Source organism: Aethalodelphis obliquidens, unplaced genomic scaffold (genome assembly GCF_003676395.1).
Source record: "Aethalodelphis obliquidens isolate GAN/ISIS:26980383/991018 unplaced genomic scaffold, ASM367639v1 scaffold25, whole genome shotgun sequence".
In the NCBI taxonomy this organism is placed as follows: Eukaryota; Metazoa; Chordata; class Mammalia; order Artiodactyla; family Delphinidae; genus Aethalodelphis; species Aethalodelphis obliquidens.
Window position 1 is genome coordinate 11,716,821 of NW_020837969.1, and position 25,710 is coordinate 11,742,530.

General features: G+C 43.7%; 1 protein-coding gene across 3 annotated transcripts; it reads right to left on the minus strand.

The window, feature by feature from the left end:
* Nucleotides 1-1,057: 1,057 nt before the first annotated feature.
* Nucleotides 1,058-14,599, minus strand: ZNF596 (zinc finger protein 596). Of its 3 annotated transcripts, none has more exons than XM_027122579.1 (7): nucleotides 14,546-14,599; nucleotides 8,183-8,415; nucleotides 6,569-6,651; nucleotides 4,885-5,011; nucleotides 4,071-4,166; nucleotides 3,103-3,194; nucleotides 1,058-2,628 (listed from the first exon to the last, which is right to left on the minus strand). In XM_027122579.1, the coding sequence occupies exons 3-7, from the start codon at nucleotides 6,578-6,580 to the stop codon at nucleotides 1,363-1,365; spliced, it is 1,593 nt and encodes a 530-aa protein (XP_026978380.1). In that variant the 5' UTR covers nucleotides 6,581-6,651; nucleotides 8,183-8,415; nucleotides 14,546-14,599; the 3' UTR covers nucleotides 1,058-1,362. The 3 variants fall into 3 exon arrangements, with proteins under 3 accessions (XP_026978380.1, XP_026978381.1, XP_026978382.1); XM_027122580.1 differs by lacking the exon at nucleotides 14,546-14,599 and adding an exon at nucleotides 12,779-13,490; XM_027122581.1 differs by lacking the exons at nucleotides 8,183-8,415; nucleotides 14,546-14,599 and adding an exon at nucleotides 7,045-7,687.
* Nucleotides 14,600-25,710: the final 11,111 nt, after the last annotated feature.

Here is a 25,710-nt window from a genome sequence, read left to right on the forward strand (position 1 = left end):
TTAAATAGGACTTGATACTACATTATTTTTTTATGTATGTGGAAAAATGAGTATTGTTTGTCTCTTTCCACATCACTGGTTACTGAATAAAATTTATCAATGCATTTTATTTCATAGACATGTACATGTAAGTTAAATTTCTTACTTGGCCAATTTTTCATGTAATTTTACATACTTTTTTATATTCTGTAGTTTTATTGTGCACACACAGACTTATACATGTACACATGCCTGCACTTTGATCCATTTTAGTTATAATTTTTATATGATAAAATATAAATCTTTCCTTCATGTTGTCTCCTTTTATTTTGGAAGACCTCCTCTATTCCATCGTTATAAAATATTTTGTGCACTTAGTCTTGGTATTATATTGTATAACATATTTACAAATGTTACATTCTCTTCATGAACTCAGTTTTTGAATTAGTCCATTCTGTCTGATAAAAGTGTAGCTAGCTCTGCTTTTATGATTTCCATTTATGTGGAATATGTTTTCCCATCCCTTCACTTTGAGTCCATATGTATCCCCCAGAAAAACATGGGATAAATGAATTATAAGCATCTGTGTTCTCAGTTTTGCCACCTGTGAAACACGGATATTAGTCATGTTCAAATGAGTACCAAGAACCAGCCCTTCTGTTACCCTGGCAGCAGAGAAGCTCCAACTTTTTCTCTCTTAGCCTTCTGTATTTGTATATGGGAGGGGCTGGGACTCATGGGTATCATTCCCAGTTGGTGATTTGTGGATTCATGGCTGTTGTGACAGGGGAATATGGGCAAGATCAGATTATCTTGGCTTCTTTCTGCTCTCCCAGCTTTCTGGGTGTTCTATGAATCACTAGGAGGAGCAGTACTTTGTCATTACATCAATAAGTGTAAACATATTAGGCATTCCAGAAATGGGATATTCCAAATGTCTTCAATCTTCTTCATGTACTAATTTATTTCCACTTACTTCTTTTCTTAGCAGTTACCCGACACTGAATCTTCTCATGAATGCTAAGGGTGGTGCTAAGTTAAACGAGAGTGCACAGTGATTACAGGTCTAGAATTTCTCTCTTGTGCAGTTTACTTATTTATTTAGAGGATAATTTATAACTCAAGGCATTTCCACACTGATTACAGACATAGAATTTCTCTGACATGTGATTTATCCATTTAGTTTAACAGTTACAGCTGAGGATGAAGATTCTCCCAAATTCATTCCATTTGCAGTTTCAGTTCTCCCACCTGAGTCCACTGCTAAATGCTTTGTTACATAAGTAACATACGTATGGATTCTCTCCACTTTGTATTAACTTTGAGTGGAGTAATAAGGACGAATAAAGGCTCTTCTACACTGAATATAAACATAGTATTTCTTCACTGTGCGAGTCCACAATAGTGTTTATACTTTGAAGCTATGGGTGGTGAATCTTCCACATTTACTACCTTTACAGCATGAGTTCTCTCGTGTTGTCTAAGGTTAAAATATTTACTGAAGGCTTTCCCACATAGATAACATTTATGCGGTTTCTCTCCAGTGTGAATTCTCTTATGCAATCTAAAGTTATAACTTCTATTGAAGGCTTTACCACATATATTGCATTCATATGGCTTCTCACCAGTGTGAGTTCTTTCATGTCGTCTAAGGACAGAAGAGTGATTGAAGGCTTTCCCACATAGGTGACATTCATATGGTTTTTCTCCAGTGTGAGTTCTCTCATGTCGCTTAAGGACAGAGGAATCAGTGAAGGCTTTCCAACACAGATGACATTCATATGGTTTCTCTCCAGTGTGAGTTCTCTCATGTCGTCTAAGGACAGAAGACTCAGTGAAGGCTTTTCCACATAGATGACATTCATATGGTTTCTCTCCAGTGTGAGTTCTCTCATGTTTTCTAAGGTGAGAACAATGAGTGAAGGCCTTCCCACATAGATGACATTCATATGGTTTCTCTCCATTGTGAGTTCTCTCATGTTGTCTAAGGTAAGAAGTTTTACTGAATGTCTTCCCACATAGATGGCATCCATATGGTTTCTCTCCAAAGTGAGTTCTCTCATGTTTTCTAAGGTCAGAGCAATGAGTGAAGGCTTTCCCACACAGATGACATTCATTTGGTTTCTCTCTAGTGTGAATCATCTCATGTCGCCTAAGATTATAACTTTTACTGAAGGCTTTCCCACACAGATGACAGCCATATAATTTCTCTCCAGTGTGAATTCTTTCATGTTTTCTAAGGTCAGAACAATGAGTAAAGGATTTCCCACACAGATGACATCCATGTGGTTTCACTCCAGTATGAATCATCTCATGTCGTCTAAGGTTAGAACTTTTACTGAAGGCTTTCCTACATACATGACATTCAAATGTTTTCTCTCCAGTTTGAGTATTATCGTGCTGCCTAAGGGCAGAACTTTGAATAAAGGCATTCGTACGTTGATGACATTCATATGATTTACTTCTAGCATGAATTTGCTTATGTATATTAAAGGATGACAAGTAACTGATGGCTTTTCCAAAATCTTGGCTGAAAAAGGGTTTCTTTCCCACTTGAGGTATCACATATTGAGTCAATGTTAAGATTTCAGTAAATTTTTCTCTGAAATCATTGCATTCCAAAAGATCCTCTTGACTGTGAGATCTCTGCTTTTTGAAAGGAAATGAGAGACTGTTACAGGTTTGCCCACATTTATTCATTCCTTCATTCATTCCTCTACATATAAATTCTAGAGTAATCATTCAGTGACAGACTCCAGTTAAAATTGTCCCTATGTTATTTACATAAACATGGGATATTACTCTCTTGCAAGCATAGATTTTATGTTTTGTAGTAACCCAACTGCAGAGACATCTGTTTATACAGATGTTAAAGACATTATTATGTTTCAGTGATTAGGAATATAAGCCATGATTATATAATTGTCTGTTTATATAAGACCTCAAGTTATGGTTTTGACTACAGGTTAATGTTTCTTCCCTAAAACCAAACTAACTAAAATTTTCTCCTGTGGGAGTCCATGATCCCAACTTTAATTAAATCAGGTAAGTGTGCCAAATTCCCAACTTATTCAATTCCTAGGTCTTCAACTGGAAGAACATGTTTACACCCGTGAAGCTTACCATTGCACTGATTACAGATGTGTCTTTCTTGTAGATATGTTGCATGGATATCATTTCCTGTTTTCTCAGATCATCTTCTCTACCTGAAATGACTGGAAAAAAATAAATCTCTATAGTGGTATTAGGAATTAAAATGGTGAAGAGACCCAATGCCCATTTGTGTATGTTTCAAATACTGACACGTAGATGGCAAAGAATGTCAAATTAAGGAATAGTCTGAAAAGAAAAAAACGAAAGCACATCAAATTAAGGAATATTCTAAAGACAAGAAACACATTATAGGACTATAACAATTGTCATTCTCAGGACTGAAATATGAGAAAAATAAAATGAAGATGGTGGGGACTTCCCTCGTGGTCCAGTGGTTAAGAATCTGCCTTCCAACGCAGGGGATGCAGGTTTGATCCCTGGTTGGGGAACTAAGATCTCACATGCCACAGGGCAACTAATCCTGTGTGCTGCAACTACTGAGCCCACGCACTCTAGAGCCCACACCACAACTAGAGAGCCTGGGAGCCACAACTACTGAGCCCACGTGCCACAACTAGAGAAGCCCACACACCACAATGAAGAGCTCATGTGCCACAACGAAGACCCAGGGCAGCCAATAAATAAACAAACAAACACTTAAGAGGAAGAAAAAAAAAGAAGATGGCAAGCTGAGGAGGAAAAGAGAAGATCCTACTCATAAAACAGGACCATGAAAAGGGACTTTCTGTGAATGTTTATTAGCTCCAGTGAGTATATAAATTTCACCTTGCCTAAAGCCAAAGGCAAAGGCAGAAAAACACGTGAATAGAAAATTGATACCTGCAAGGTATGACATCACCTGAAAAATTTTTCTATGATATTGTCTAAATTTTAAAAATATCACTAAACTTAGATATCTTCATGTGATATTTCTTAGGGCCTATTCACTCACTGACCAGGCTCCTCCTCCTATTGAAGCACAGCTTCTTGGATCTCACCTGGACTCTGGCCTTGCAGAAAACCTAACTCTTCTCTTGAAAGTTGCTCTCCTTGCTCCAAATGGGAAATCACATCTGATTTGTAGAGCTGATTGCCTGTTTGTAGGAGAAAGATGTGGATTTTGAGTTCTGTGCTCATTAACAGTGCATCAGTACAGGGCAGACTAATGAGGAAGAATACAATAACCTCTGAGGGTCAGCACAGAGAAGAGTACGTTGAAAACAACATGTATACTCTTTGACCAGCAAAATGATAGCTCTTGAACTTGTTCCCAAGGACATTAAGAACCTATCACAGCTAATGCCCATGCCCAAGTTCAAGGACAGATTGTGGAATCTGCAATATTTTCATTCTACGGTGTTTTAATATTATATCCAAAAAGAATTCAAAAAATACAGCCTCTAAAAACAATCCAATAAATACAACTTCCAATAAATACACCACAAAAATCTAAGTTCTGTGTGGAAAACAATATATCTGTTATTTTTAACACTGTGATCTGATCAAACCAGTCCTTGCTGTGAAATACATTTTAAAAAATCAATACATTTACTCACCCATACAAAAATAATTCCCACCACTGTTTGAGCATCAGAGATTGAGTAGCAAGAAAGACACAAAATTATGTTAGGAAGATTATACTGTAGTGGGACTGACAAACTAAATGTAAGTAAGAAGTAAAGAAAACTGTGATAAGGTAGTTGTGCGAGTTATGAAAGGATCAAGACAGAGTTTAGAGTAAGAAATGGGAAAGTTTTTCTGCATACTTGTTGAATGAATGAATACATACATAATAAAGAGTAAGAGACTCACCAACTGAGACCAGATGACTGATGTTCTCTAGCATCACATCTCTGAATAGTTTCCTCTGGGATGTGTCCAGTAGGGCCCACTCTTCCTGGGTGAAGTCTACAGCTACGTCCTTGAAGGTCACTGATTCCTAAAATATTGTGGACATTGTTTCAGATAGGGCCATCTCTGCCAGGAGAGGATGGTACAGGTGTCAAGCACTAAGGAGGTGGGGGTCGAGTGTACAGAAATCTCAAACGGTATTTTGGGGTCCAATCACATCATTCTCAGTGTTGACATGAACATCTGACTTTCGGATATACCTACAGATACATACACACTCTAGATACATAAAACTTCATTATAAAGAGATAACACATGATGTGTGGTGTAATATACCCTGGAGATTTCCCAATAAATTTGTGATTACGGCTTCCAGATCATGATTATAACATTTCCACTTGAAACCTTATATCGAAAACAGTCTTCTCAACCAATTTCAAGTAAATCTTTTAAAGGCTTCTCACAAGGGATGAAGTATCTATGATATGCCACTTTTAAAGCACAACTATGGTGGGATTTCCCTGGTGGTGCAGTAGTTAAGAATCTGCTTGCCAATGCAGGGGACACAGGTTTGATTCCTGGTCTGGGAAGATCCCACATGCTGCGGAGCAACCTAGCCCGTGCGCCACAACTACTGAGCCTGTGCTCTAGAGCCCGTGTGCCACAACTACCGAGCCTGCATGCCACAACTACTGAAGCCTGTGCACCTAGAACCCATGCTCTACAACAAGAGTAGCCACTGCAATGAGAAGGCTGCGCACCGCAATGAAGAGTGGCCCCTGCTCGCTGCAACTAGAGAAAGCCCATGTGCAGCAATGAAGATCCAACACAGCCAAAAATATATTAAAAAAAAAAAAAGCATGGCTATGGTTAGATTATTCCCCTTTATGGTCTCAGTTTCTTCATCAGTGAAATGGTTTAATAATCTTCATGAGTTCTGAAAGATCTAATGAGCTAATGTGTAAAGTACTAACTATCTAGCAAATATTTCTTAAATATAACTTTTAGGTTTATTATTCATGAAATGGCAGAGAATACTGAAGCAACATCCAGGATCCTGCACAACTGACTAGAATTCATACAGGTCTTGGGATCAGCAGGTGTAGGCTTTTATCTCTACAAAACTTAGGTGTTCATTATAAAGGATAACTGATTCAGCAGCTCAAGCCAGAGGCTCTGAGACTCCCCCCAGCACCTGTAACACTGGATTGACTGACCTCACCTGTGGAAACATCTGACTCTCTATTGGTTTGTAATGTTTTCCTCCTCACTCATCTTCATCACCAGTATTCACTTCAATCCTAAGTTCATTACAGTTAATAAAGTGGTTAATGACTAATTTTTGGGTTTTTTTGCCAACTAGGCATGGTCTTGATGAGAAAAAGAAAACCTCTCTCATCTCTTCTATGAATACATAGCATTAGTAGAGACTGGAATATCTTAGTGTGATGTTGGGAAGGAGTTACCACTTGATGAGTCCTTGATCCAACATGACCATTCCAGAATTCTGGGGAAACTTAACTGAAGCTCAGATCCTTGAAAAATCTCTTGAGTGTGCTTAGAACATGTGTGCCTGTAGGAGAAATATGTCCATATTCTGAAAATAGAGATGCAATTTCAGTAGAAAGAGTAATTTCCTACTTACCTGTGATTCCATCGTAACTAGCTCAGCTGCCAGCTGACTTCTGGGTTTTCACTTACACACAGTCCAAGCAACACGAGGCAAGGCTGAGGAAGAAGAAAAAAGTCATTAGACTCTAGCTGTTCACAACCTCCATATTCACTTATCATGAAGCCCCAGTGCTTCACCTGGAAGTAGCCCCCTGGACAACCACAAGAAACATGCAATGTGCTCTAAGAGAAATAGGGCTAGAGCTCTCCTCTACCAGGATCAAACGCAAGAAGGCTATGACTACTGTTGCTAGTAAAGAAGATATAAATACCTTCAATTTAGAGGGCAGAATGTGAAAAACCATTGAGTTTTGTATGCTAATTAAACCCTGGTGTTCAGAACTGTCCAATCCCCTCCGAATTCCGAACCATAGGGATCCCTGATTCATGTCACATGTGTCCCCACCTCTAGTAACCACTGTGGAACTTCTTAGGTTGAATCATTCTTACTCTGTGCACTAGCAGTTTCTCCAGCTCCGTTCCAGCCCTCTGGTGCCTCAATCCATCCCTACTTTTCCCTTCTTGCCTTTACAATCAAACTAAAAGATGAAGATGCCGTTGCCGAATCCTCACATCCCAGTCACCACTTGACTTATCGTACCAATAATATCTGCATAAATAAATCCAACGTATGTGCCTCAGGCTTTTACCTAGAGCTTAATAAAAAGTATAACATGACCTCTTTTTGGGAATATACTTTTTCCTAGGCTTCTCTAACATCTCAGTCTACAGTCTTCAAAGGAATCTTGTCATTCTAACTCCTTATCACTTGCAAGAACTTCTCAAACAATATTGTTGAAAGACCTCAAGACTCCATCCTACTCCTTCATCCTTCTCTACTTATGTACACTGCCCAGGTATGCCCACATATTTATTCAATTGCTTCAATTTCTTCCATTACTTTTTCTAAATTGAAAGTAACAAAACTCATATCTGAATTCCATTTCTGAGTTTGCTTTTTTTTTTTGAAACTAACATACACTAGAAAGGAAATAGATCTCAGGACATTATCTCCCACTTTCCCCAAAAATTACTCTTTAGTCTCTAAACTTTTCAATGTCTCCACCAGACATCCAAGGGTTGACTTTTTTTTTTTTTTTTTTTGCGGTACGTGGGCCTCTTACTGTTGTGGCCTCTCCTGTTGTGGAGCACAGGCTCCGGACGCATAGGCTCAGCGGCCATGGCTCACAGGCCCAGCCGCTCCGCGGCATGTGGAATCTTCCCAGACTGAGGCACGAACCTGTGTCCCCTGCATCGGCAGGCGGACTCTCAACCACTGCGCCACCAGGGAAGCCCTGCGCCACTGGGGAAGCCTGGGTTGACATTTTATATGCTCTCTCAGAACATCACAAATACAATTTAGCATTGCTACTACTTCTACACTGTTCACTATTATCCTTCATTTCTACTCAGATCCACAAACACAATTTCCTACCCCATATTTATTTCCTTCAGTCTGTTTGAATGTCAATTCCTCAGAGATCCTGTCACTGAATTCTTACCAAAATGAACACTTCTCTTCACAAAAAATCATTTACAAAATAAAGGAGGACTATCTCTCCTAGTGAAAATGATCTCCAGTACTCACCAGAACCCAAACAGATGGAAAATCCAGTGAAACCAAATATTTATCGAGGATGCTGACACAACATTCCAGAGTTCAGAGCTTCTTTCTCTTTCGAGAAAATGCATCATTTTGATGGTGAACTCTCTTTTAATGCAGTTGGCAACCTCATCAGTGTTGTAATCCAAAGGACAAATCTGATTAACTTGGGTCCCAATCAAGATAAATGTATCAAGAAATGCCTCTTTAGATAAACCCTGCAGATGAAATTAAGAACAACAAATTATATCCTTTAATTCTGCTTCTTCTAAAAGTCTCAAAAGCAAACTTCATGCCTTTTCTCAGAGACTTCAGGGTTTTATGGATTTTGGTTGTTCTGGGCAGTACTAAGAATCTGCAGCCAAGAGACCCCTTCCTGCTCTTTATTTTTATTTGTAGGAGGATTTGTAATCTACCATCATTTTCTCAGGCTGTGGACATAAGTGTGACTCTACAGAAGTGTAAGTGTTTGTGCTGAATAAATATCTACCGAAGGAAAATATCTTTCGTTTTTACTACCAAGTGAGAAAAAGCTCATCCAGTGTTAGGTCTCTTCAAGTCAGATCTAGCTCATGTCCTAAAAACTGCAAAACCCTACAATCCTCATAATATTAAGGATTTCCAGAATAAATGATCAGTTTCAGGACTGATTTTATTGTAAACAGAATTTAATTATTTTTATTGTGGTAAAATACACATAACATTTACCATCTTAGTCATTTTTAAGTGTATAGTTCAGTGGTGTTAAATACATTCATAATATTGTGCAACCATCACTGCCATCCATCTCCAACACTCTCTTCATCTTGTAAAACGGAAACTCTGTACCCATTAAACAACTACTCCCCATTCCCCCCTCCTCCCAATGCCTGGAAACCACCATTCTACTTTCTGTCTCTAAATAGGATTTGTTTTGGGGGGTGGGGCTGTGCTGTGGGACTTGCAGGATCTCAGTTCCCCGTGAGAGCCTGAATTCTAACCACTAGACCACCAGGGAATTCTCATCTAAGTAGCATATTTTAAAAAACTGATATTAAAAAGGAAATTAAACACTTAAAAATCTTAAGACATTACTTTATAGAAGGATATTACTTCTGAAGGAAAATCAAGCAATATATTTTCATTTTAGATATAGGCATAAGAAATACTTGATCCCATAAGAAATTCTTTGTAATTTTCTTTTTTAAAATTATACTCTTCTGACAGTAAAAAAAAAAAGATTTAGTATGTATTACTTTTTATCAACTATTTGATTTTCATGTATTTCTGAAATGGTCTATGTCTTTTCAGCCCATTTACTGCAACATATTTGAGGTAAGTGATGATCTCCCTTTGCCACAAATGAATGTTTCATGTCAACTCAGAGCCAAGACCATAGCAGGGAGTGAAATCATACTGATGAATAAAGCAGAGAGATCACTTGTCCTTATGGAGTTAACATACTAGCTTAGAACAGATTAAAGAAATAAGGGGAAAAAAAGAAATAATGACAAGGATACTCTGTGAACATATACTAAAGTGTTTCATTTGTGGAGGTGGGGAAGCTCTCTAGAAATGCACACATTATTTATGACACCTTAAAAATTCAGTTGGGCAAAAAGTTTGAGGCAGTTTTGCAGAAATGGAAATAGGTTCAGAAGTTTGTTTTTTCTTTCTGATTTAGGAACAAGTATAAAATCATGGACACATCATAGAATGTGCTGTACCCCAGGAAATGAGAACACATTGGATGGCAAGTGAGTGACAGGAAGACCTGGAGAGGGTGTCAGGCAAGTAGATTTCAGGGCCCAAAGGCCACTGTAATTGGATTGGTCCTTCTTCTAAAGCTAATGGGAATTCACTGGAGAACTGAAAGCACGAAAGTGACAGGAAGACTTGTGTTTGTAAATGAGCCTTTTGTTGAAGAATGGAGTTAAGTAATTCAGAAAGGTTTAATGAGTTTTAAGAACTGGATGATGTTTGTCTGGCACAGGGTGTGGGTAATGAAATTATGGTGGGGGAGGTGGAAGGATATGAGAGAAAAAGAAAAGGAAACATAAACAAAACAATTTTTTGTTGTTTCTCAGATACTGCTGGGCACCAATTACAAGTCAGACTTAGTGCTACGTGCTGGGCATACAGTAAAGCAAAACAATGACATGATTATTGCCTCCACTTAATGCATTTACTATTTAATAAACATAAATATTAAGTTACAATATGGTGTTTCTATATAAACCTAAAGACAGGTTACCAGAGAACTAAACTTATTATCAGAAGGAAATAGAAGTAGGAAGTATCCTAGAAATCAGTGCACTGGGTGCTTGAATCAGAGCCAAGAAAAGAGAGGAAAGGAGAGGAAATTCAAAAATAGCATCAAAGAGCTGAAACTGTATTGATTCTCAGAAGATATGATTTTAAACAAAAAAAGGAATTGGGGAATCCATTTTAACTATCATACCTAATATTTTTTAAAGAGAACAAATCCAATCTTAATATACTGAAATCAATATTTCCTGTTTAGTAACAATAATTTAAAAACTAAGTAAACACACAAAAGCCAGTCTCTATGTACAACAGCAAAATATTATGACTCTCACTTGAAATAAATTTGCAAACCCATGTAAAGAAATTTTAAAACTTTTTGAGGACATAAATACGACATGAATAAAGCCTGCCAAACCAAATTCTTAGACTAGAGGACATGGTGACAAAAAAAGTCTAAATAACTGCAGAAATTTGGTGCAACTCAAATTGAAAAGTCATATGCAGAATCTAAAAAAGAATGTATATATGTATATGTATAACTAAACCACTTTGCTGTACATCTGAAACACAACATTGTAAATCAAGTATACACCACCCCCAAAGTCATATGTGATATTTCACATAAAAAATGAGAATTATCCTAAAAGTCAATTTTGTCTCAATTTTGATTAGGGATGAGGATACAGCCAAAATAATTGTGAAAAGGGAAAAAAAAATAGAGACAGGTCAAATTACATCTGAACCTATATTATGTGAAACTTTAAAATAATTTAAATTAAATAGTTGAAACAAACAATATATTATGACTAAATGAACATAATATTTTATACTATGAAATAGGTGACACCTTGCAAAGGAAAGAAAAAAAAGCAAAGGACATGAAGGAAGGATTTTGGTTTCACTTCATCAATGTTATCAGACCAGAGCGTGCACATACGTGTGTGTGTATAATTAAACTATAAACTATAAGCAGAAAATAAGTAGAAAAATTCATTTTACATATACATGTCTATAAAAAGCAACAATCATTCAGTCTCTTAAGTAATTAGTAAAATGGAAATTAAAAACAGAGTTGTCATTTTATCCAAATCTATAACCATATATATATGTATATTAAAAAAATGTATATATATATATATGTAAAATGAGGAGCTTCCCTGGTGGCACAGTGGTTAAGAATCCGCCTGCCAATGCAGGGGACACGGGTTTGAGCCCTGGTCCGGGAAGATCCCACATGCCGCGGAGCAACTAATCCCGTGCACTACAACTACTGAGCCTGCGTCTAGAGCCCATAAGCCACAACTACTGAAGCCCGTGCTCCCAGAGCCTGTGCTCCGCAAAGAGAGAAGCCACCGCAATGAGAAGCCCGCGCAGTGCAACAAAGAGTAGCCCCCGCTCGCCGCAACTAGAGAAAGCCCGCACACAGCAATGAAGACCCAACGCAGCCAAAAATAATTAAAAAATAAATAAATAAATACATTTAAAATGAATCCTGGTTAACTCCTGGTTAACCTCAGGAGTTGATGATGGATGAGGATTTCTTGTTGTGTATTATGTGTGTACAGGGAATCGTGCCAGAATCTATTACAAAATAAAACGTACCATCTCTTGGCCAGCAATGAAACCCCAAATACCCAAAGAGGAGGAACCCTCAAATATCTGTAGAAAAGTCAATTCTTTACAAATCCATGAACACCAAAGTCTCCCTGGGACGGATGTGATGTGAACAGTGTTAAAATCCTCTTACTGTTAAACATTTGGGTTGATTCTATTTTTAAACAATTACGGAATAAAATATACTACATTATGTGGATGAAATGCCACCTTAATTTGTCATGGCTACGTTTCTAATCTCTCCCTTCTATTGCAAATCATTAATATTTTGAGGCCAAATACACAGATTCACTTTGTTAAGCTTCAGATATATTACAAAATCAGGTAGAACAAATTTCCTCTTCTCCATGATTTTTTAGGTATTCCTGACATTAATTCAGTACTAATGTGTGCAGTTTCTTTAATCTTGGTCTATAGTACATCCAGATCTGGTCACTATGCAATCCCTACTGGCAAATCTTACTGACACTATGGTGCCCAGTCCTTGTCTCTAATTAATGTCTGGGCATGCAGCATTTCTCATAACGATCCCCCAAATGGAGCCACTTCACAAGTTCCATGTCACTGGTTGACAGTGAGATAGAATTGGTCTGGAGATAGGAGAGGCCATCAGTGAGTGAGGAAATGTGTTAGGCAGGATATCTGAGAGTCAAATTTTAGCACATCCTAAAAACAGCATTTCAGGAAGGAGAGGACAGAACAATCAACAGATAATATGACCTTTTCCAGATAAAGATTTATTCCTGACTCCTCATCTTCTTCCTCCTCCGAGTGTCTCTCTCAGGCAAGATGTCACTCCTGAGTGTTGAGAATGTGCCATTCAGGTCTTCAAATAACTTATCCCCTTCCTGGCCACAACCACATATGTAGGGAGAAATTCAACATTTGGAAAAAATAGTCCTCTGCTGTCTAATGAACTATCAGGGAGCAGGGACGATAAACTCCTACATGGAGACCAACAGCTAAGTTTCTCTGCCCTTTACTCCATACACCCTTCTACCCTGTAAAGCCCACACATCACATGGCAGATATGGGAATGTGAGTTGGTGTGACCCTACCTTTCAAGTCACCATCCTCACAGTGTCTTCTAGTACCTGCTGAGCACAGGATCCCCAAGTAAGGATGGGCAGAGGTCTCCTTTTCTCCTATTCCTGAGCTTCCCAGGCTCTCTTCCATTCCTTAACATCCAAACTGCATTGCCCTTTCTCCTCCAGCTCCCTTCCCAGAGCCAAGTGTCATCTCCTCATTGGAGAAATAACTTTGCTCTGTGCTTAGTTTAAAAACTCTTGGTCTTTCCCTACCAGCTGCCTTTGTACTATGTGTGTGTGTTTGGGGGCAGGAAGAGATATGAACAGGAGAGAGTAACCATTACTGGCCTCACAGGCATGGGGTGGTCTGGACTGGATAGTGGCAAGGCTTACCATTCCCACCCCTGCCCCTAAAGATTCCAGATCATATTTAATTCTCCCGAGCAAGAGCAAGTTCTCTGTCATGTTTTTAATCATACTGATTAAAATCATTTAATTTCTCTTTTCCATAATAAATATCAAAATATACATTTCCATGAATATATCAAAAAATATAACATTAAGAACACTTAATTATCGGCATTGGAAAACACAAAAGTTCAGCTGTGGAAATAGCTCTGAATAATGTATTCATCATGAACAAATGAGGTCTGTGAGAACAAAGTTCTAGAACCATCCAGCCTATCATTCAATATTTGCAAAACAAACAAAAAAACAAAGGGAATTTGAAAAGAGCATATACTTAATTGGAAACTAGCTCACAGACCAATAAATTAAAAAGTGGTCTCCTTGTTCTGTCTCATCCTCCCCCGCCCACTCGACTTCCACAGGGGTGGAACAAAGATGCTCTGCCCAGAAGAGCACACTTTCCCGTGAGACATCGGGAATGTGGACACACGTTGGTCGGTATCGCCAGCGGATAGGATTTGGGACAGAAACACACGGGGTGTCACTTCACAGGACTGATCCCCTGCCCCCAGCCCGGGGCTCTAGGGCCTTTCTGAGGCGGTGACCGCGAAGCGCAGCGATTGGCACGGCCGGGCCGCAGGAGGCCCAGGATGGTTAGGTGGTCTCAGGAGAACACTGGGGTCGGTGGAGTCCCAGGGCCGCGGGCGGGCGCGGCGTCCCGGGCTGCCCCGAGGGGCCGAGAGGGGCGATGCGGGGCGCGAAGGGCGAGAGTCCACGTCGCGAGTGGGGACCTGACACGGCACGGGTCGGGCCGGGAGAAGGTGAAGAGACCGAAGGCAGAAAGGCCTGACGGGGACGCCCTCGGAGCGATTTTGACCGGAAACGGACGCGGACTCGGACCCGGCAGCCGAGCGCCCGGCATCCCGAGTCTCAGGGTGACGCGAGCCGGAGGGGCGAGAACGGGGACCCCCAGAACCTGCGTGTGAAGGATGCGGTCGGGAGGGGGCTGTGGAGCGCGGCTCTGATTCTCAGAACCGAGGGTCTCACTCACCCGAGGGGACTTTCGCTCCCGAAATCCGCTTCCGCGTCGGCAGGAAATTACGCAATCAGGGCGGGGCCTTAGTCGGGGAGAGGCGGGGCGGAGCAGCGTGGGCGTGGGCGAGGCCTGAGCCTTCCCGCCCAGCTCCCGGCCGTTTCCGGGTCAGCCCCTACCCCGGCCGGACACACCTCCAGCCTCAGCGTTTGGGTGCGTTTGATTCGGCTGGTGTCCGGGGAGCCGGGTTGCTTCCTCGGGGCTTCAAGTTAAGTGTTTCGGACAACTCTAGGTACGAGCTTAGAGCTGTGAGCCCTTTCGTGGTAAATGCTGGGATGTTTCCCTGTTAACGTGTTGCAAACGGTTTAGGTCGAAATCCCCTTTCGCGCCTGGAGACTCGTGTCCTGCGAGTGCTCGGGGCGCGACTCGGCCTCGGGCGGGGACCTCGCTGGGTCCAAGTGGGCCGTGGTGGGATCCCGAACAACGTCTGTGGTTCCTGCGCTTGGAATGGGTTATTCAGTTTAGTAAGGGCTGGAATTGTCTGTGCTGGCGATGGAAACCAGAGCGACCATGATTTCCATTTCTGCTCCCGGTTCACCAGAGACGCAGCCCTGGGCTCAGTATCGGGGACTTCATGGGGCCAAGCGTGGATGGCATCACATAATTTGTTGTTAATTTCTAAATATTTTCCCATTTTCCTTATCTATATTCCCACAGCTATCCGAAAGAATGTTAGTGTTAAAGAAAAAACTTCAGTAATACTTGTTAAAGCTGATGAAATAAATTTATATTTTAAGGCGGGACAAGAAAAAAATTAAACATAAAATTTTCTGTGTTTGGACCTCCTCCCTCCATAACGTGCTGCGTGCATCTGCATTACGTGTTAACCAGAGCTCCTCAAAGATGGGGGTGCCTGCTCAATCATAAAGATCAATTTTTTTTTCTTTCTTCTTAAGCTAGTAATGTAACTTCTTAAAACAATAATGTTCTTTCCCAGCCCTGTAGGGGGTAATGATGACTTGCAGCTCGCTTTGTATGGGCTTACCTGGACTATGCATGCTTGGTGAACTTTCTGTAAAATATCAGTATGTCATTTTGATGTATGATCGTTTGTCTCAAAAATGTACTTGACTATGTCCTAGAGTTCTAACAGTCAGAGCTTTCTGAGAATCTGCTTCCCGACTTATAATCCTCAGTTTGGTTCAAATAAAAATTCCCTTTTTTCTTCTTAATTCAATTAACTATCAAGTTTTCTTCTTAACTTGACAGTTAATTGAATGTTCCTCGACAAAGCATCATAAGGAAGATTTTATTCTGGGGGTGGGCTCTCTCTCCAATTGGTATAGGAACCACTGCAGTGGGATTTTGTATTGGGTGAGAGAGATTGGGCTGAACTCCAAATACAGGATGAAGTGGGAATTTATAGCCAATGAGCAGGGTTGGGGGGGGGGTGTCAGTGGATAGAAAATTACTAAGAGGAAGCATCATGGGTAAGGGGAATTCTGGCTAAACTGATGAGCAGGTTTCTTTCAGAAGACACTCCATGGTGATCAGACATCACCTGTGTAATAGTAGAGAATGAGGAACCTGAGCAGATATCGAGGGTGGTGGATTCTCGTTGAACTAATTTAGCAGCATTCTTGCTAAAACTGGATTTTACAAGGAAGTGCATAGATGGGCATAAGAGAAGCTTTAGGAGCCTAAAGTTTGGTCAAGCAAAGAATGTTTGTCTTCAACCCAATCAAAAAATGACAGAAGACCTAAATAGATATTTCTCCAAAGAAGACATACAGATGGCCAAGAGGCACATGAAAAGCTGCTCAACATCACTAATCATTAGAGAAATGCAAATCAAAGCTACAATGGGGTATCACCTCACACCAGTTAGAATGGGCATCATCAGAAAATCTACAAACAACAAATGCTGGAGAGGGTGTGGAGAAAAGGGAACCTTCTTGTACTGTTGGTGGGAATGTAAATTGATACAGCCACTATGGAGAACAGCATGGATGTTCCTTAAAAAACTAAAAATAGAATTACCATATGACTCTGCAATCCCACTACTGGACATATATCCAGAGAAAACAATAATTCAAAAAGACACATGAACCCCAATGTTCATTGCAGCACTATTTACAATAGCCATGTCATGGAAGCAACCTAAATGCCCATCAAGACAAATGGATAAAGAAGATGTGGTACATATATACAATGGAATATTAGCCATAAAAAGGAAGGAAATTGGGTCATTTGTAGAGACGTGGATGGACCTAGTGACTGTCATACAGAGTGAAGTAAGTCAGAAAGAGAAAAACAAATATCGTATATTAACACATATATGTGGAATCTAGAAGAATGGTACAGAACTGGTTTGCAAAGCAGAAATTGAGACACAGATGTAGAGAACAAATGTATGGATACCAAGGGGCAAAGGCGACTGGGGCGGTGGGTGGGATGAATTGGGAGATTGGGATTGACATATATACACTAATACATATAAAATAAATAATAGAAAAAGAATGTTTTAAGTTAATATCTATTTATTTTGGAAAATTTGAAGTTCATGCTGGCTAGAATTTGGCAAGATCAGATCCCAACTATTCACGCTACAGAGATTTTTCCAAAAGAAGACGCGCTTCTGATTTTCCCAGAACTGTGAAAGGAAAATCAAAATGGAGTCAGTATTGCTGAGAGAGTTCTCTAAAATGGAGCCAGGAGACCGTTAAGGAAGTGTGACCTAATGCATCTCTCAGCCTGGATGGAATCTGACCTTTTGACCTGATGAAGGCATCCAGAACATCTGCCAGAAACTCATGACAGCCTATCTACGTATTGCACCCCTACCCTAAAACAACTTGTGATTCCCAAGGACAAATAATTTCTGACTCTCATCAGCATTAATTACAATTCTCACCAGGCAAGTTTTAGCAACTTTGTGGCTTTTTGTCTTTATAAGCCCCTGACTCTTGCTGTTCTCCTGAACACTCCTCTGGGGTTACCAAGTCTGTGTCTCCTGAATTGCAATTCTTAAGACCCTCCAAAATAAACTCTTTTGTTGTTTGCAGCCTCCTGCATTATTTTTTGGTTGATAGAACAAATACCATCTTCTCCAAGTTTAACATTTTTTCATATTAACATGTGAACCAAAATCAATTTAAATTTTGGAAGATATCTTTTTCTTAGGCAGTAGAACTGGAACTACCCTGGGTTTCATATAGAGGAGGGGGAGCAGCTCTGCTCACTGCTCCTCCAGGTCTCTAGGGCTGAGTTCATGTCCCCCGAGCTCAGCTTACCCCTCTAATTGCATTGAAGGGCTTTCTGTAAATGCCTCTGTACCTAAAACTAGAGCTCAAGAATTCCCAGGTTTAAGCAGTCATGAGCAGTTTCTCTTTTTCTCAGCATTCCCTCTTCTGCTGCCCCGGGTAGTCTTTTCCCATAATATGCACAGATGCATGTCCCCAAACCTAGGAGGTGGGAATCTCAGGCTATATAATATGGGAAAGGGGAGATGCAGGGAGCTTGGAGGACTGGTAGTTAATCCCTGGACGCTAAGTGAGACACCTCTACGCATCCCCTGATCACTTTCTGAGTGTCACTTAGTTGGACAGTTCTGTGGATCCCAGGTAGCCTCGTGCCCTTAAGTCTCTTAGGGTATTTCCCATAGAGGTTGGTGCTTACTTCACTTTGCAAGCCATACATTGAATTTAGAAAAAAAAAGTCTTTTCTTTTCTTCAGAAGGAGACTGCCTAAGTAAGCAGATTCCTGTAGAATGAGATAAAGTCCAGGAGGGCAAAGTTGGGAATGAAAAGGTTCCAGTAAAAAGGCCACGTGTGGACAAGACAGTAAAGCAGACCAGCATGTGTCCCATAAAGGAAATGCTGGTGCTTCTGTTCAAGGGAAATATGAGTAACACTGAAATGACCCCGCTGGCCATACCTGACGAGAGTTGAGCCGTGTTAAGAACTGGTCCTTATCTTGTCAGCCATGCTTTCACAAGTTTCACTCGTAAGGATCCCTGGTGCACTTGTCAAACATGCAGAGTCCTGGTGTCCATCACTGACTAGAGAGGAAGGGCCACTGATTCATTCTCATTTCCACATTCTGCAGGGGATTAATAACCTTTGAGAACTGTGGCTGGTGTTTCTCAAGCCTCACAAATGCACGTGTGGTGTGCATGCAGTTTTTCCCACACCAATGACCGATACTCTGACACCAACTGGATGTCCTACCTTACTCTTTGGGCTGGAAAAAAATCTCTGGGTTTTGACAAACGCATAGTGGTGTGTGTCAGTAAAGAATTGCATGGCATATTTCTACCCCAACCCCACCCCATGAACTGATTACCATCTGTGTAGTTTTGCCTTTTCCAGAATGTTGTGTAAATTGGTCGCACTGTGTAGCCTCTTCAGAGTGGATTCTTTCACTTGGCAATGCATACATAAAATTCATCCATGTCTTTGCATGGGTTGATGGTCCATTCCTTGCTATTGCTGCATAGTACTCAACTGCATGGATAAGGATGAAAAATAATTTTCCCTATACATTTCTAGGTTCTTGGCTTAGGCCCTCCTGTAATAAGTGAGAAAAAACAGAAGTTTAATAGCATGTATACTTCTTGTATACTTGGGAGATACCCAGGAAAACTGAGTCACTCTCTGAAATGGCCCAAGCCATCACCTTAAGTGCCATCTTCAGCTAAAAACAGAAGAAAGATGTTGGGGGAAGGGGGTACCCAGTTAAGGAAGGTTATTAGGCAAAGCACAAGGTGAGGCCCCAAAGTGGGGTCTGAACCCACCACCCACCCAGGGTGACTGCCCACACTCAACAGGTTCCACATGTCCCCTCTGAGGGGACCAGCTCCCAGAGCCTCCTCTTAGGGGGATTCACTTTGCAAAACCTTCCCTTCAGCAGATTCACATTACAAAACCTTTTAACAGGATTCATCTCACAATCCTTTTTTTTTGGCAGGGCAGTCACGTGGGAGGCTTGTCACCCTGCAGTGGGTTCAGTCTCACGTCACCAGGCCAGCTTTCCTGGGCCCCACTCACCACCTGCTTGTCCATTCCCAGCTTAGGCCCAGAAATGCCCCCTCGGTCCCCACCCCACGGCTCCACCTGGGCACCCACTCCTATCCTGCCTGGTCCTTCCCTTCCGTGTCCCCTGCAGGGTCACCAGGAGCTTCCACCTGCCCCAGGCAGGCTGTCTGTTCTGTCCTGGGGAGGCCTCTGTGGTGTCAGGTGGAAGAAACAAGAGGTACCCGTGGGGCTTCCCTCATGCAGCACAGTGGCCAGCACCCGTCTACTGACCTCATCACTCTGGATGGGCCCAGGCAGGGGCTCAGGGGGTCCGCAGTAGCTCTTTGTTCTCATCTCACCCCAGCACCACCCACCGGGGAGTTGCTAAGCAGCTGTGCTGCCTGTGAAGGGAGGACGCTCATTCACATGCCCCTCCCAGCCCATGGGGCTTTCGTGGGCAGGCCCTTCCCAGAATATGGAGCTCACCTGGGCAGGCACGCTGGCAGGGCTCAGCGCACAAGAACCGTGCCCATAGCCCTTGTTGCAGAGCACCCCCAGCCTGAGCACCTCAGAGCAGGATCTGAACTAACAAACAGCAGCTCCTGGACAGGGTGATCCTGGGCTTCACTCTGTGCGGCCTCCCTCTACCGGGTCTTCCAGAGGCTTCCACTGCAGCCGGGGCACCAGGCCTCCGTCTCCACCCACCACCCCTCCTCTCCCTGACTTCCAGATTCCTCCTGTGTGGAGAGGGTCTTCTTGAAGTTGTTTCCTACTCATGGGCCAGTTAAAATGATTAGAAAACAAGCCAGAGCTGCAGCCCCTTGTGTATCCTGACTCTCAGGACCCTACACCTGTTACTCGGACCTGGCTGGTACAGCAAGGCCAATTTTCTGTAACTATGAGCCCCTGATGGGCGAGGATTGGCTGGCCTGGGAAGCCTGACCCCGCCAGCCAGCCAGCCCTTACCAGGTGTGCCTGGGTTGAGGTCAATATAACCACCCCGCCCACCCCTCCAGGCAGCAAGATTTCCTGTACCTGTGCCTGACACCATACTTCCTGCTGCATCAGCAGCAGCGGGACTGGGCTGGTGGGAGGGAGTGAGCGGCCACGGCCTTGTGGGTGTCCCGGCCTAAGTGGGGCTCTGCTGGACTGTCTATAGGAGTTGCCAGGCTGCCACCTGCTAAGGAAGAAGGTGTGTCACCCATACATGCTGTTGAAAGTTCTCCCCAGGCAGAGGTGAGGAAGCAAGAAGAAAAGAAGTAGGAGCCAGGACAGGAGGGTAACTCAGGTAGGTAAATGGAAAGCTTTCCGAAGAGCATCTGGGCCAGGACCATCCCACATGGCCTGCAGGAGCCAGTTCAGCAAGCGTGCTGTCCCTGGTGTGGCTCCAAGCCCTTTCCTCCAGCCTGTAAGGTCCTTGCACATATTTAGCTTTGCTTCCCTGGGAAGGGTGGATATAGCTCAGGAGCAGCTGGCCTGGGGTTCAGCTAATGTTTACTCAGAGACGCCTCCGCAGGGCCCACGAGCTTTCCAATGAGGACCCTCCTTGTGGGGACTGCTGGCTGCATGTGAGAAAAGTCCCCACCTCCAACCATCTTCAGAATTATTCATCGGTGTAGTAAGTGTCCTGATTGGGTTTCATCTGTGTAACTGGCGGGTTCTTAATTAGCAACGTGCATGGTGACATTAAATAGCCTCAATCAGGGTTGAGATACCTTCCCCCACATTTACAGGTGTAAGGACATGGGCAGGCCGTGGGCAGCCGGCACCCTTAGGGATGGACTTCCGACTGACCCCTCCACATTCTGGTGTCCAGCCACTGCTTTAGAATTTCTGGGGGCCCAATGCTGACTCTAAGGGTTCTGCAATCCAGCCTCTGTCTGCCTTTAGTGAGACCCACACTTCCAGGATCCTACCGAGCAGGGTCTGTGTGACTGTTCTGTGGCTTCTGTAACAAATGACCACAAGCTGGGTGGTTTAAATCAACGGGAATTCATCCTCCCCCAGTCCTGGAGACCAGACATCTGAGATCAAGGTGTTGTAGGGATGAAGTCCCTCCAGAGGCTCCAGGATAGGGTTCTTCCTGCCTTTTCCAGTCTGTGGGTTCCAGGCGTCCCCAGGCTTGCAGCTGCATCCCTCCCATCACTGCCTCCATCTTCACGTGGCTTCTCCTCTGTATCTGTCTCTCCTCTTTTGTCTCCTATAAGGACTTTGTCAATTGGATTGAGGGCTACCCTAATCCAAGATGACCTCACCTCGAGATCCTTAACTACATCTACAAAGACCGTTTTTCCCAGAAATGGTCCTGTTCATGTGTTCTTGGGGGCCACCATCTTTTGGGGCCACCATTCAACCCGTTATCTGTGTATAAAATAGCCCACATTTTAGGAGATTACTAAGGTCCTGTATAGACTGGCACAGACAGCAGCCATGTGGGTGGGGGTCTGGGGAGAATGAGAACCCTGGCATCACCTGGAAAGGATCAAGGCCTGGTTTCATCAGAAGGTGAGCTCTTCCACCACAGGGCCCGTGAAAGCAGTGACTCCATCCTGTCCGTGGAAAGGGACCTAGTGCCAAGTGCGGAAGTGGCTACCTTGCAAAGCTGGCTCTTCTGGGATTTCATGATCAATAGGTTACAGTCATGTAACCGATAACTATGGGCTTGGAGGAATTGCTTTCTGGCACGTGATGACGGCACTGTCACTTTAGGCTCATCAAGCCTAGAATAGGAATGTTTGAAGGAGAAGAGTTCCGGAGATTGTGAAACTTTGTTGTCAAGGAAACCAAGCAGTTTTGTCAAGGTTGTCAAGGAACCTCCCCTTTAAGCCAAAGGCAGAGCTCGGGGAGCTGAACTCCAGGGATATTTTAAAGGGGCTGCTCTGAAGCACCATTACAAGAGTGGTGGTCTCAGCCTGGGCTATGGTTTGAGAAAAGTGTGATCAAATTAAGCCTTACTTTCTGTTACAGTTGGGGAGGGTTTTGTAAAGCACTTCGGCTTTTAGGGCAAATGTTTGTTACTGGAACAAAGTGTCCCCTCCAAAATGGGCTGAAGCTCAAGGTGTCTCTGTCCCCTTCATGTGAAAGTCCAGGGCAGGGGGATGCCAGGGACCAGGATGTGTCCACCTTGTTTCTCCTCCTTGCTTCCAGGTGAGGGGTCCAACCAGCAGGGTGGGGTGACCATATGGGCACCATGCCCTCCATCCTAGGATGCAGGCTGGCCAAGGCCCTCACCACCTCCACCCCTTCCCCTTGGTAACATGAGACACAGTGCCACAGACATTTTGGTGGTCCCAGTTGCAAAGGGTGGGATCGCTGGGAGGTGCAGGGTAGCCGGGAGCAAGAATAATGAAAACAGGCTCACCTGTGGCAGAGTTGCCAGGACACTAACCCACAGTCCCTGTGGGCTAATGAAATGTGATTACACATCAGCATAAGCTCTTTGATGCTTTGTGGTTCTGGAAATCCTATAGGAGGTGGTTCACAGCAGGTGAAGCTAATGCCCTCAGTGGAGGTGGTGAAGCCAAAGGTCTGCAGTTCAGACTGAAGGTGCCAGTGTGGGTGTATATACAGGACAAAACCATCTCGTGTGAGTGTAGTTCAGGCACGTTTAATGTGAATGTAGTCGTGTTATGCCTAAGGTCTTGTATCTTGTGTCTCTCTTCAGGGACCCCCCTCCTCAGTTCCTGAGGCTCCTGTAACTCACATACAGGGGGAATGGAGAGTGGGCTCTGTCCAGTCTGAGCCCTGAGTTATCCTGTGTGTGAGTCTGCTCGGGGCTGCCATAACAAACACCACAGACAGGCAGCTAAAACAACAGACATCTCCCAGTCTTGGATGCTGTCTGAGATCAAGGTGTTTCTCCTGAGGACTCTCTCCTTGGCGTGTAGACAGCCATCTTCTCCCCAGGTCCGCACATGGTCTCCCCCTGTGCCAATCTGTGTCCTAATCTCTTCTTGTAGGACATCAGTCCTATTGGACTAGGATCCACCATAGTGACTGCATTTTACTTTGATCACTTCTTTAAAAACTCCATCTTGAAATACAGCCACATCCTGGGGTCCTGGGGGTTAGGGATTAAGCATGTGAATTTTGGGGGACGCGACTGAGCCCACACCATCCTTCTTAGGAACTAACATGTGCCTTGGTCCCTCCTTTCCTCAAGTCCCACGGGGGTGATGTGATGGCCGAGGGAGAGACCACTCCTACAGTGATTGTGTCCCAGCTGGGGAAGCCTTCTCCGCTCCCTTTCATCAGGCAGCGGCAGTGCCAGCTCCCTCTTGAGGTGAGCAGTTCTGGGTCTGTCCCGGGAAGGCCCCATTGGGTCCTGCTCGGTTACACCAGGTGTCTGGGGCTCAGCAACCAGAGGAGGTGGGGAGCAGCAGGATCACAGTCCGCTGAGGGACCTGTTAGCCCCCAAGGTCTCCTGGCCTGCTGAGGTGCTCAGTGTCAGGGAACCTAGGAACCGGCAGTCTAGCGGGGATGTCGGGGACTCTCAGGGCCATGGGGGATGCCTCCCCCACCAGACACTCCAGCAAATGAGGGAAAACCTTCAGGGGATCACAGAAGGGAGAGAGTCAAGGTCTTGTTTGTGCTTCAGAAAGACCACATTGGGGTGGGATGTGAGATGCACCGTGGGGTGGGGAGCTTTGTCAGTGCCTGATGGAGAAATCAGGCACAAGATCGGGCTTGGGCCGGGGCTGTGGGTGTAGAGGGGAATTAGTGTGGGGACTGGCCACAGACTCTGGAGGAGGTGCTGACAGTCACTGGGGCACAAGGAAGGGGGAAACTGGGAAACCCCAGTGTTATTGAACCAAACTTGGGTCTGCTTGCCCCAGTGAAGTAAAGCCAACCTACTGATACCGGTTGTGGTGAAGGAAAGTGCAGCTTTAATTGTAAAAGCGCCAAGGAGGACGGGTGGCCTGTGCTCTAAAACCTGAATTCCCTGAGGGATTTCAGTAAAGCATTCTAAAGGCCAGTTTAAGGAGGTGGGTCACAAGGTATGTGATCAGCTGGTGCACAGTTCTCTGGTTGATGGTGAGGTCACAGGACATTTAACGTTGTAAATTCTTAGGCACCAGAAGCTCTGGGGATACCTGTTCATGATCATCAAGTAGTTAATTTCTTCCACTTGGTGGTGGTTTTAGCATCTGTAAAACAACTCGGGAAGCATGCATCAGATACTATTATCCAGGTACTTCAGGGAGGAGCTACAGCAGAGGATATGGGGGAGGGGTCTGTCCTGGGAAGGCCCCGTAGGGTCCTGCTCGGTTACACCGGGTGCCCGGGCTCGGCAACCTGGGAAGCTGGGGCTGCTCCTGGGTGTGGGGAGCTGCAGGATCACAGTCCTCTGAGGGACCTGTTAGCCCCCAAGATGAGATGGGGATGTGGTGGCTGGACAGAGGCGTCTGGCCTGGAAGAGGGGTCCGGGCTGGAAATGTCACTGGAATCATCGCAGGGAGGGAGAGGAAAGGCCAATGGCGGCATGTAGGTCACAGCAGACCACGTGCAGGTGACTGCGGTCCTGTTGGAAGCAACTCAGAGCCAAAAAGGAGTGGCCATCAGGGGCTCAGCTTCATTCTCTTGTTCCTTTGCTTATCTGTAACTTCCCACTCCCACGGTGAGGAGCCTGGCTCCCACCATCTGCCATTTATCAATTCATTTCTCCTCTTCAGGTTACATGTGCAGAGGTTTCCTAATTGTTAGCTACTACACTCTGGAAAGAACTTCATAAAATAAAGCCCACTGTTTATGTACGGTCCATTTTGCCTTTAGTCTACAGATTCTGTTCATTTCCAAAGGTAACTTAGGTCAGCACCTTATACCCCATCCCCTACAGTGAGTTTTTTCCCATGCATTTCTAATGCAGTTAGATGCTGTCGCATTGTGTGTTTCACCCTGTGGCACTCTTACACCCTAAATAACTAAATTTGAATAGATTATGATTAACCCTCTGGGCTATACAAGTCTGTGGGCTTAGACAAATGCACAGTGCCATGTATCCCTCCTAAAGTATCACTTCAAACCAGTGAAGTGATCTGCTTATCATCTATGTAGCTTTGCTTTCCCCAGAATGGCATCAAGGGGGTCACACTGTGTGCAGCCCCTCAGACTGGACACTTTCACTTAGCAGTATATACTGAAGATTTATCCATGTCTTTCCATAGGTTG